This window comes from Mirounga angustirostris, unplaced genomic scaffold (genome assembly GCF_029215605.1).
Source record: "Mirounga angustirostris isolate CCGP_5_RB_7025 unplaced genomic scaffold, mMirAng1.0.hap1 SCAF_6, whole genome shotgun sequence".
NCBI classification, from domain to species: domain Eukaryota; kingdom Metazoa; phylum Chordata; class Mammalia; order Carnivora; family Phocidae; genus Mirounga; species Mirounga angustirostris.
In genome coordinates this window covers 100,713,526-100,725,602 of record NW_026991714.1, presented here as the reverse complement: position 1 = coordinate 100,725,602, position 12,077 = coordinate 100,713,526, and the positions used below count along the sequence as shown (strand labels likewise).

The following is a 12,077-nucleotide window of genomic DNA, read 5'->3' as shown; positions in this document are numbered from 1 at the left end:
AGATGAGTGTGAATGCTCCGGGTACCCTGGGTTCCAGGGGAATGATGACAGTCTGAGCGGTGTGTCTATGCGCATGCGTGTGAGTGCACGCTGACACTCGGGCCCGCCCTGCTGCGCCATAAGCTCCCAGAGGACCTAGCCCACAGGTGCTCCCTACCCGTCGTGGGACAGCCAGGTGACACCTGGCACATGCCCCAGAGCCACAGCTCCCTGAAAGTCAGAACAGGCGGGGCCTCTCAGTACCTCATACCTCAGGGCATGGGAAGGTTAAAAAGGGGTCCGTGGCCAAATACACAAGGGGCACTCTGTATTAATATGAAGAGATCAGCTTCTCGCAGGACTTCTCAGAGCCTTTCATGTGCTGATGGACACTGTGAGTCTCTCTCTATGAGACCAGAGGGTACTTTCACTCCAAACTTCGGAGATCACAGCATCCACCATGAAGCAGGCACCGCGAGCGGGAAAATGCTGGGACTAGACTCAGCTCGTAGGGAGGCCTGACGACCAGCTAACAGGGCCCCTGCCAGCCATAGGGCCCCTTTGTGCAAAGTAGAAAAAAACACCCCTTCAAGATACTTCGATCTGTGGGAAAATTAACGCCAATAGGTTGATTTTATTAGAATAGGACCTTTACTGCCATCTGCTGGAAACATAGTAAATACACAAATCTACAATCTGTGAGAATGGCACCATTCTCCCTTTCAGGTATTTAGAAATGATACTCATGTCCAGTGTGTCACCTGCCCAACCATGCATAGTGGCCCTGAGTCCAAAGTCACGTGATCCCAGCCCACCCACCAATCCCTTTCTACGTGCACCATTATGTTCCAGGTGAGTGCTCTAAACTAACCTCTCGGCCTCCGCCCTTCTGCGTTTCTTGTAGGCAGAAAGGGATGCTGGGGGCTTCATGTCCACTTATCACCTAGCTCACAGCTGGCTCAAATGACTGACCCCTGAACATATCCCATGAATGCTTTATGCACTGAGGGTGTCGACTGGGGAGCAGGGATTGGGATCCAGATTCAGCACGGGCTCTACCTTGCTATGTGACCACAGAGAAGTATTTCTCTCTCTCTGGGCCAGTTTTCCTTTCTGTAAAATGAAGCAGTTGAGCTTGATTGTTTCCAGGGGCTCAGAGAGCTGTGACAATGACCATCCAATCCCAAACCCACAGAATTTTGAGAAAAGCAGGAAGGTCATCCCAGTTGCTGATAGAAAGACAGTCAAGAAGACAACAGAATACAACTGGAATTTTCTTATTAGACTAGGAAATATAATTTATTTTGTAAAAATTAATTTTGTTACAATAGGAATGCTAAACATTATGTACAGGTTGAAGTTTACAGAATAAACAGCGGTGGGATCGGGCCATCCCCGCAGCCCTACATCCCCGGGACACATAACCATGTCCACGGCCCAGGCAGGGGGTCCAGCCCTTTGCCCCTAGCAGAGCTGCTCCCTGCACCCAAACTCCTGGTCACCTTCCCTCTGAAGGTGTACTGAGGGACCTGGCCCAGCTGCCTGGTTGCTGGGAAAAGGGGACCAGAGGGTCCTGGGTCTTCCAGGAGATGGAGAGACCCCCACACCCTTAGGAGGACCCCTGGTCTCTGCGAGAGAAGGCAGAGGAGAGGCACGTAGAAGATATACCGACTGACCCTGTGGACTCAGGGAGGTCACACACGCACATCCGGGTGGGGACATGTTCCTGGGGTGGGGGGGGGCGGGCAACCTGATGTGCCTGCAGACAAAAGCACGCACACCCAGGGCACGCACACACGCATGCACGTGCGAGCACATCCCAGCGATGAGAGAGACACAAACACCCACTCAAGGCTCCTGCAAGCCCCTCGCGGGCCCCTGATCTGCCTCCCATGGGGCACATGGGTTATGTGCGGCAGCCGCTTAGGCCTGAATAAGAGGAGAAATCCTGATACTAGCCTAAGGTGAGCGGTGTGGGGCTCCAGCCACAACAGCCTCAGCAGAGGACTGACGGATGGAGCCAGCAAATCCTTTCCAGGCATTTCTTATAAAGCTGGACAGTTTGAACCCTCCCAGGAGGCTCCAGCCAATTGGTTCTGTGCTCCAGGCCCTGGTACACACTTTCTGGAAATCAACTGAGAAATGGCACATGGGTGCTGGCCTGTCCTCATCCAGCAGGAGCTCTCATCCTGGGTGCTGGGCATGGCAGACCGCGGCCAACCTCCCGCCACTAGGGTTCCTACTAGAACCCTAGAACGACCATGTGTCAGAACCCAAAGGGAGTCAGACAGCTGCAGGTATGAAAAGGAGATGGGGCCCAGAGAGGGCAGTCCTGTGCCTGAGGCCACACAGCAGTTTACTGGCACAGCTGGAGCTTGAGTGCTGGTGTTTGGACTCCAGGCTGCCCGGGGGCCTTTTAGAGACGGATGGGAAGGGCACCTCTCAGTAGATGCGGAGCCCACAGCGGATGGGCACCCTGGGCAGGGAAGGCTCGCTGCCTTTGAGAAAACACCACACAGGCACTGAGGTCAAGAACTGTTGCTGCCCCACCCCGAATGCAGGCCTGGCCCCTTCAGCAGCCCTGATAGAAGAAATCCTCTCTCAAACCGAGCAGGCCTCTGTCTGCCCACGGCTAACCTACCCCCCATGGGGGTCGGTAGGTGGTGAGAACCCCCATAAGCCCCAGAGTCCATGGCAGGGAAGGGTAAGCTGGGGACACCGCCTGGGACTGGAGCTCCCAAACCTGCTTTCCTTCCAGGAGACCAGGCTTTCAAAGGCCAGGATATGCCCAGGCTGGTCCCAGCAGCTGCTCATGGACCTGCTGGGGCAAGCCCTGGGGTCAGAGCCTGCCCAGAGCTGTTGGGGGTGGGGGGGCTGGCACTGGCTTTGCCCTGGGTGCCAAGGAGGAGGCGCCTCTGTGCCAGTTGTTAAGAGCCGGGTCCCAGCCCTTGTCAGCCAGTCAAAAAGGGACCTTGTTTTGATGGCTCCTTGGAGCGTTCCGGAGCAGGCTGGCAAGGGGGTGCCGGCCCCTCCACTCTGGCAGCCCTGCCTGTTCTAAGCTCGCTTCAAGACCTCCCAGACTGCAGAGGGAGGCTGAGAACCGGGCTGAGGGAGGTGCCGGTGGAGGTCAGAGCTGGGAAAACAGCCCTCCCCAGGTCCTCCTCTGCTGCGGGGCGGGGGGAGGCGTGTAGAGCCCAGCCGGGCACCCACCTCTCGGACTGCAAGGCTGACAGCTGACATGTTCTTCAAAGGCACACCGAGGCCCAGAAGCTCAGGCTTCTGCAGTTAGAGGCCCTCTTATCCATCCCTTCTGTTTTATAGAGGAACTGAGGCTGGGGAAGACCAGTTTCTGGATTCCTGGGCATTAACAGAATGCCAATATGCTGCAGCCCACCTAGTCTACGGGCTGCTAGGTGGAGGGATGACCTGGCTGGTCCCATCCTGGGGTGAAGGAGAGAAACGTCCATAGGAGACTCTATCTCCCTCCGCCCCACTTCTTTCTCTGCTTGGGCCCCACCCCCTTCTCCAAGAGCCACCAGACTGGGACACTGGAAACACTGTCCCTGGCTCACAGCTGGCCCGGCTTGCCCACACTTTCTACCCCAAGGCCTCTTAATCCGGACTCCCCAGGAGCCCAGGGAGCCTGTGGGGCATCTGCCTGGGGAGGCGGGTGGGTGGGAGGACCCCACCCCACTCCAGACCTCAGGGCTCCTTGGCTTTATAGATTCAGCATCTGCTTACGATTTTAGAAGGAAATACGGTACCATGGCTAAAACCCCATTTGACCCTGTACAACTGGGGAAACTGAGGCCTTATAGGAGTTAGTCTAAGACGGAATCCTTAGCAGCAAGGTGTTCTCTGTTCTGTCTCTCTCTCCCCCTGATAATCTCTCTCTCACACACGCACACACATGCACACACGCTCACTCCTGGCCAGAGCCATGAGCAAGCCCACACTCATCCACGCTCAAGAAAAGAGTTTTCTATTTTTTTTTGTGTTGTTTTTCATTCTTTTTTTTTTTTTTCTTAAAAAGGACTTATCCAAATATCTGGATAATAAATCATGTGCGTTTCCTAAGAAACTGGGTTTTTCTTTTCCCTTGTGGTTTTGGTGTTGCTCTTTTTCTTCTCGGAGCCTGACTAGCGGTCTGAAGTTTCTTTCTTCCTTTCCTTTTCCTTTTTGCTTTGGACAGGAGAAAGCAGTTCATGTGAATTGTACTTGACTCTTCTAAGAGGAAAATGGTGTGAAAGGAGAAGGGGGCTGGGGGGGAGGGAGAAACCAGGACTGAGGGAGAAACTGAAGGACGAAACTTAGACAGACGTAACCCAGAGCTCCCGGGGCCGCGGTAGGTGGTGTGGAAGGAGTGGGGAGGACCACCTCCTGGTCCCCCGGGCTGCCTCCAGAGACCTCATGGTGGTTCCCCACAGAGATCTGATGGCAGGAGGGACAGCAAGGGGCAGAGAAGGAGCACTGGGTCCTCTGGACAACGGAGTACATGGATTTGCTAAGGCTGGTCGTGGTCTGGAGTGGGGCGAGGGGAGGAGGAGAGGGCGACTCCGGCTGTGAGCTGGGGGACAGCAGAGGCTGCACCACCTCTCATGAGGCTGCCCGGGCCTCCCTATGCCCGCCTCCTGCCCACCCTCCCAGCCCACGGTTCCGGGACTGCTCAGCAGTCCCCGTCAGTGGCCATGGCCACCAGCATCTCACTCTTGCCCATCTCCTCCAAGGCACTCGCCAGGCTGTTGAGGTCCCCGTCGTCCTGCTGCAGAGCTTCCCAGAGGTCCAGGATCACACCCGTGGGGCTCGCTTTGGTGGCAAAGTAGTTCAGGTACCTGGCAGAGGGAAGGAGAAGGCCATTGGGCTCCCCAAACATCCAGCACCTCCTGGGAGCTTGGAAATGGAGAGAGCACTGGGAGGTGAGAAGACTCTGCGGTCCCACAATCCTGGGTCTGAACCCTAGCCCCTCTGCTGGGGGGCTGTGTGGCCCCTGCTCCTCTCTGAGCCTTGGTCTCCTCCTCTCTAAAATGGAAACTGTCTTGCTCGTCATCATCCATCATCCCTGTTAGTACTACAATTGAAAGACACTGGCCCCAGGAGAGACTGTCCAAACCTAGCCTTTCATTCTCTCCTCCTCCCATATCCGTTCCCTGCTTGGCCTCAGCCCCCACGCTCCCCCGAGAGCAGGAACTAAGCCTTAGACACTCTGCAAAGCCCATCCGTTTCTAGTAAGGTGTCTTGTATGTGGCATCTGCTCAACACAGGTTTATTAAAGGGTTTCTCAGTAGGTATGTAATAATAAGGACTATTGTTGCCATTATATTTATCCAGAAGAGCTTTTTAAGTTCTCCAGAAGGGTTCTGACATGCAAATATACTCTGTCACCCCACAAACGTTTCCAGAACACCTGCTCTGTCCTGGGCATGGGGGTGCAGATGGTGATCACACCTGGTGTCCTGGCTTCCCCTCATTCTCACAGGCCAGCACCCTGAACACGGCGCTCCTCAAGGAATGGGCTTCTCGGATTTAGCACACCGGAGCCTGAGCTCCTGATCGACCACGGACGGAAGGACCTGCCTGGACTGTGGGGCTGCCCGCCCTGCCTGCCCCTTGGGGACAAAGGGAGGCTGGGGTGGGACGGGCCCGGCCCAACACCCACCGGTCCATGGAGAGCTTCTGTGCCAAGAGCCGCCAGTCATGGCCCCGCGAGTTGGGGGCGTCCAGGCTGTTGCATATCTTTTGGCGGATGGACAGCGGAATCTTGAAGGCGTAGGGCCCCAGCTGGGTGGTGACTGTGTTGCCAGGGGCAGAGCAGAAGGCGTCCAGGGAGCTGGCAGGCGTCTGGAAAAGCAGGGGCAAGGTGAGAGGGGAAAAGCGCCCCGCCCCTGCCGCCCCCCCCCCCCCCCCCCCCCCGCACAGCACTGGCATTTGTCCCTCCAACCTTCCTGCCCAGGGACTGTGAGCTCACGGAGGTTCCGGTCACTCCCCACGCTCTGGGCAGGCTCCAGCTGCCCAGTCAAAGACCTCCTCGCCTGGAAGCTTCCAAGGGCCAGGGCTGCATGCCCAACCCCCAGCCCTCGGGGCGCACCATGCTCACGCACTGGCCCAGGCTAATGCTGATGCCCTCTCGTGATTACAAAGCCACAGGGAGCCTCAGCCACGGTCTAGTCCACACAGGACCACTTTTACAGGTGTGGAAATGAAGTCAGAAAGGGGAGGTGACGTGCCCAGGGTCGCATGCCAAGGTCGGGGCAGAGCGGGGCCTAGGCCCATGGATAGTGCTCTTGACACCATCCTGCAAGGAGGTTCTAGCACTGTTGTCCTGCGTGGCCTGGGTGTCGTAAACCTCAGTCTGGATTCACAGTGGGGGAGAACCGCAGGCCTGGGCCAAGTGCTGACCGGATCCAAGGTTGATGGTCTCTGTCCTCCCTAAAACCCACTCTCTGACTTAGATGTTGCTACAGGCCAGGCACAGCAAGTGGTGGCTCTGAGCAGAACCGCGCAGGTCCCAGCTCAGACTTGGGAGGTGAAGGGAACACATCTTTACAGGAGACAGCACTCCCCCCCAGCTGAGGGGGGAGCATGGGGGTCTGAACGCTGTCCCCCCCAGCCCCACAGAGGGTCTGGCCTCTGGCCTCACCTCTGCCAGCGTGGCGTGCAGCTGGAAGATCTGGCCTTCCCCTTCTACCTGCCGCACACAGATCTTGCAGGTGAGCTCTGTGGAGGCCAGGCTGTGCCTCTCCAGGGTGAAGGTGCAGTGCAGGGCCTTCTGGCTGCCACTCCAGATGTGACAAAAGGGGATCTCCTGAGGGAGGGGCGGCAGGGTCAAGGACCAGAGGCGAGCCTGCCCTGCCCTCAGAGGCTGGTGATGAGGCCAGCCTCGGGGAGCGCGGGGACCTCTCAGTGGGCAGTGCAGGCCTCTCCATCCGGACAGGCAGAGGAAGAGGAGCTGGTCAAGGGCCCTTCAGCTGAGAAAGGGAGCATATGGGGGAGAAGGCACAAGTCTGGATGCGTGAGTGTGTGTGCAAGGGGGTGCATGCGTGTACGCGTGTGTGTGCGCATGTATGTCTGGGCTGGAAGCCTTGCAGACTCAATGGTGTTGTGCGGATAGGTGTAGGCACAGGGACGTGACCACTGGAGAGTCCTCTGCACGGTCTGCCAGGGATGAACACTCTTAGAGATGGTAAGGCCTCTCTGAAGATGATGCGTATAGACATTTGTGTGGGGGAGTGTGCCATGGGGTGGGCACCGAGCGTGGGGCTATGCCTCAGGATGACTGGGAGCGTGAAGAGTGGGGTGGGAGGGAGACAGAGACTGGGGGTGGGGGCAAGCCTAGAGGAAGGAGGCAGGGCCAAGGCCTGGGCAGGGGCGTTGGTCTTCCCTGGGCAGCCCCTCAAATGTTCCCCCCTCCCCAGCTTCATTCCCCTCCCCCAGCCCTCACCTGGTACTTGGCCAGCAGCTTGCTTCTCCAGTGGGCATGGGGGATGTCGTGCAGAGAGAGGCGCAGGTTGTGGTAACTGTCTTTAAACAGCAGGGGTTTGGGCTCCTCCACTAGATAGCCACCCAGCGTCCGCTCCAGCTCCAGCACGTCCTGAGGGCCAGGAGGCAATGGGGAGGGGGAGCCCATCACACTTGGCCAATGGGTTCTTCTTGCTGCAAGCTGGGGGTCTGGGGACACATGCGGGCAGTGGCAGCCAGGCTGTAGGACTGAGGGCAGGCATCCATCGGAGCAGGGGCCGGGCATTTGGTAAGTGCTCAGAGAAGACACACCATGTGAATAGATGGATGAATGGACAGATAATGGGACAGATGGATAGATGACTGGATTTACAGATGACTGGACAGATAGATAGATAGAAAAATGGATGCATAAATATAGACAGACAGATGGACGTGCAGACAGATATACAAATGGATGGGTAATAAATAGAAAGACAGATGGAAGGAAAGATGAATGAATGCTTGGTGATGGCTGGAAAGACAGATGGACTGCTGAGTGAATGAGTGTACAAATAGATGGGCAGCAAGCTGGATGGATAATGGATGGATGGACGAGTGGATGGACGGACAGATGGGGACTGAAGAGATAAGGAATGCCATCAAATCAAAATGTGGCAGCTCCCCTCCTGACCTCCACTCCATTCTCTAACCAAAGCTGGACCCTGGCCAATGCATCAGTGCCGAGGGATGCAGGCCGCAAGAGCATTTCCCAGAGCCTCCAATGCATTCTGGGCCTTCTGGAATTTCAGGCCAGCTTAGCCCAGCAGAAGACACTCACTCTCCCATGAGGCCTTTCCACCTGTGCTGCCTCAGTCCGTGACTTGGAGTTTGGGACAAGTCACATGCTACTAGGAGACAGGAACTGGAGGAGACCACAGACCATGGGTGGGGGGAGGCCTAGAGCTACAGGAAAGGGACCAGGGGCTTCACAGGGGGATGGAAGGAAGGAAGAGGTTTACATGGGGCCAAGGGGCCATGCTCTTCCGGTGTCAGGATGAGCCTGAGGTCCTAGGAACGCAGTGGAGGGCTGGGGAGGCAATGGGTGGGACTTGGAGGCGGGGGCGGGCAGGGTGCTAACACAGGTCCACACTGCCACCATCAGGCTCTACGTGCCCAAATCTGACACCTTCACCTTTCTGCCCTCCCTGCCCAAACCACTGGCACCTGCCACAACCCCTCCCTCATGCAGGGGCACCGTCTGTCCTTTTGCATATACTCAGAACCTGGCCGTTAGCCCCCCCGCCTCCCCTCCCCACCCCTCCCCTCCCCCTCCCATCGGGCACTGGGTTCTGTCCATTCTGCTAACACAGCGGCCAACCCCCCGTCCTCACGGCTGTCCCTGCCTGGTGTCCAGGGCCCAGTTGCAGCTTTCAGCTGGCCTCTCTGCCTCTTGTCCAGCCATTCCCCAGCATAGCACAGGGGCTTTCCAAAAGAGCGCCTGTGAACAGGGGTCCACCGCGTCTATGCCGCCGCCCACTGGATGGATCCCAAATTCCTGCTCATGGCTCCCAAGGCTGCTGGGAGCTGAGCCCTGCCCACCTCCCCAGCCCCATCTCTCTCCCTCTGTCGCATACACACAGCCCCTACAGGCTTCGTTTCCTGCAGGAACGACACACCTGCCTCTGCGTTAGCGGCTCTGCCTACCGGAGGGCCCTTCGGCCTCCTCGGCCTGGCACCCCTACTTGGCTTTCGGAGCTAGGTCTAAGGCTAACTGTGCTGTGAAGCCTTCTCAGGCCCTCCCCCTCCCAGTCGGGTGCTCCTCACCCTCCGTCACGGAGTCCCCTATCTGTCTGCCCCTCCTCTAGCCTGGAGCTTGGTGAGGGCAGAACTGTGCCTGATTCCTCTCTGTATCTTGGGGGTCTGATGCCATTTCAGTGTTGGAGCAATGAATGACCGATTCATGAGGCTGATGGTGGAAGAGGGGTACCACAATTCTGGGGTGGGGGACACGAGAAGGCGCGGCAGCTGGTGCGCCGGGGGCGCTGCACAAAACCGACAGCATGGCCTTACCTTCAGGGCCGCGGGCGTGTCCTCCAGGCAGTAGACCCTGAGGCTGTACTCCAGGGAGGTGCAGAGGGCAGGGACGAAGATGGCCAGCTGGAGCCGCTTGACAGCCGAGCGGGAGTAGGACTCACCCGTGAACACGTAGGTGCCCAGCTGGTCCAACAGGATGTGGCAGGACCTGGCCTCCAGCTGACAGTAGCAGGGGGTGTTCAGGGTCTCCTCGTCCAGAGTCACCACCTCCTGCAGGGTGAAGCACACAGGTCACGGCCGTGGAGAGGTCCACCCAGGCGGGGCCAAGAGAAAAGGGGCTTTCTCTCAGCTTTGGAGGCTTCCCAGAGCAGGTTCAGATAGCGGGCCCGGCCTCCCAGCCTCGGCTCCTCACCTCCCAGTGGCCCTGGTGGGCCTGGGTCTTGAGCTGGAAGATCCAGTCACCATTGCTGACTTCAGCACAGTGGGGTACCGTGAGGATGACGGGGCGGCACAGCAGGAGGCCCGTGGGCCCACAGGTCACCGAGGGGCTCAGTACTGTCTGGGTCCCTTCTGAAAGTGGGCTGGGGAGATGGCAGAGGGCACGGGGCAGACAGTGAGGGGAGGCTGGAAGCTCAGCAAGGGCTGGGACTGGTGTGGGGCTCTGGCCTCTGCCCTGGCTCCTGGGTGGCCCAAGGCAGGTCTCCACCCCCTCCCCTGGGGCTCCCAGAGGTTAGGGGTTAAGGAGAGGCAGAAGGATGGCACAGGCCTTAAGATTGTTCTCAGATTTCTGCTGTTCACGGCCAAGTTCTCACAGCCGTATTTTTGTTCGCGTTTTCAAGGGTTCTGCGCTCTTGGGATGTTTTGGACAAGTGTTGCTAAACTGCCCTCTAGAAAGCTGCTACCAGTCTGGGCTCCCAGCAGCGTGTCATGGGGGGCCGAGTCCCCACGTTTTTGTCAATATGAAGGTTTTATCATATGAAAAAAAATCTGTAAATTCAAGAAGTAAAAAACTCCTAATATCCCATGGCTGTTTGAATTACTATTTCTTTGACTACAAATTAGGCTGAATATTTTTTCAGAATCTACTGGCCTCTGTGTGTGTGGGTGTGTGTGTGCATCAGAGAGAGTATGAGTCAATCACTTCATATCCTCTGACCACTTCTGTAGTGAAATGTTCAAAGCCTCTTTACACAGTAAGGATATTAACCTTTTGTCATAAGGTAGCTACTTTGTCAATTGCCTTTCAGTTTCGTGATTAGTCTAGCAGGTTTTGTATGTAATAAGATCTGTCAGTGTCTTCCTTGGAGGACTACCTCTGGCCTTAGGATCAGGCGCAGAGTGGGGGATGATGATATCTGAACCCAGGGTGGACAGGTAGCAGGGAGAGGAAGAGGAGGGGGGCAGCCCAGGCCGGAACTGAGGTCTCTCTACTCACAGGGTGTTCTCTGCCTTGTTGATAAGGAGGTACATCTCATAGAACTTGCCCTGGGGGATGGCTCCATTGGGCACCAGCAGGCTGACCCCTAGGGGGAGAGGGAGGTCAGCAGGGAGGGGCTGGAGGGAGTCTAAGAGCTTAGAACAGGGGTGGGAGGGTGGCTCCTAGCTTAGGTCTGGGGTGGGGAAATACAACTCCCAAAATCCAGGTGGTCAACAACAAGGGGTGGAGAGAGAAACTCTGGGGATTCGGTACAAGGACAGACCAGGTCACTGACAGTGGTGAGTTTGTCGGGTAACACAGGGGCCCCTGGCATTGTGAAAGGTATAAAGATGGCAGAGACTCCAAGTCAGAAGGCCCCAATGCCAGCTCCAGCCCCAGATCCGTTTGAAACTGGGAAACTACCAGTTTCCTTTGCAGCCTGAGATGGGCAGCCCTGCCTTCCCAGTGGTGCTCTGTAGGTCTGTTGAATTACGAAGAGGTATTCTCTCCCACTTAGCAGATGAGGTTTACAGAGTGGCTCGTCGAAGGTTCCCCTGCCTTAGTGGGGCAGAGAAAGGCCTGGACCCCAAGTCTTCCACTTTATTGTCCTTCTTCCCCCTGGGCCTCTTGTTTCCCATCTGAGAAAAGGGATCAGGGAAGTCCTAGCTTCTATCGGTGGAGGGGGTGCTGGGGATGCCTAGAGGGGACATGCTGAGGCCGGGCTGAGAGGCAAGCAGAGCAGGAGCCCACCTGTGCCCGGGATGCTGAGCCTGCCACCCAGGCAGCCGAAAGTGCCGCTGACGCTGCTCCCCGGGTCACGGGGCAGGCCCAGGAGCTGCTGGGGGCCGAGGCTAGCACTGCGCAGGTGCAGGAAGTGGGCATCCCGGGTGAGATCGCCGGGGTATGTGCCGGACGGCAGGACCCCCAGCAGGTCGGCCCCATCGGGCAGGCCTGGCCCAGAGCCGGTGGTGCTGGAGTTGTAGACCTTGATCTTGAGACTGGGCAGGGGGTCCAGCAGGGGTGAGGTGGTCATGGGGATCTTGTCGGCTGAGTCCTGCAGGGCATACACGGGCCCGCGGTAGATGCCAGCACTGGCCGTGAGGTCCGGGGGCGCCGACGGGTGCAGGAGCTGGGGATTATCTGCAGGGGTCGGGGCTGCCGTCAGACCCAACTGAGCCTCACTGGCCGGCTCCCATCCTCTGCTCCTGCC

At 57.6% G+C, this 12,077-nt stretch overlaps 1 protein-coding gene across 2 annotated transcripts in view; it reads right to left on the bottom strand.

The window, feature by feature from the left end:
• Positions 1–1,260: 1,260 nt before the first annotated feature.
• The window catches only part of UNC5B (unc-5 netrin receptor B), an 81,388-nt gene continuing 70,571 nt past the window's right edge, over positions 1,261–12,077 (bottom strand). For both annotated transcript variants that reach the window (XM_045878015.3, XM_054508203.2), the window contains 8 exons: positions 11,618–12,007; positions 10,886–10,973; positions 9,863–10,031; positions 9,487–9,720; positions 7,418–7,567; positions 6,617–6,781; positions 5,636–5,817; positions 1,261–4,811 (listed from right to left, as the gene is read on the bottom strand). In XM_045878015.3, the coding sequence (XP_045733971.1) occupies positions 4,646–4,811; positions 5,636–5,817; positions 6,617–6,781; positions 7,418–7,567; positions 9,487–9,720; positions 9,863–10,031; positions 10,886–10,973; positions 11,618–12,007 (1,544 nt within the window). In that variant the 3' untranslated portion in view covers positions 1,261–4,645. The remainder of the gene's footprint in view (positions 4,812–5,635; positions 5,818–6,616; positions 6,782–7,417; positions 7,568–9,486; positions 9,721–9,862; positions 10,032–10,885; positions 10,974–11,617; positions 12,008–12,077) is intronic.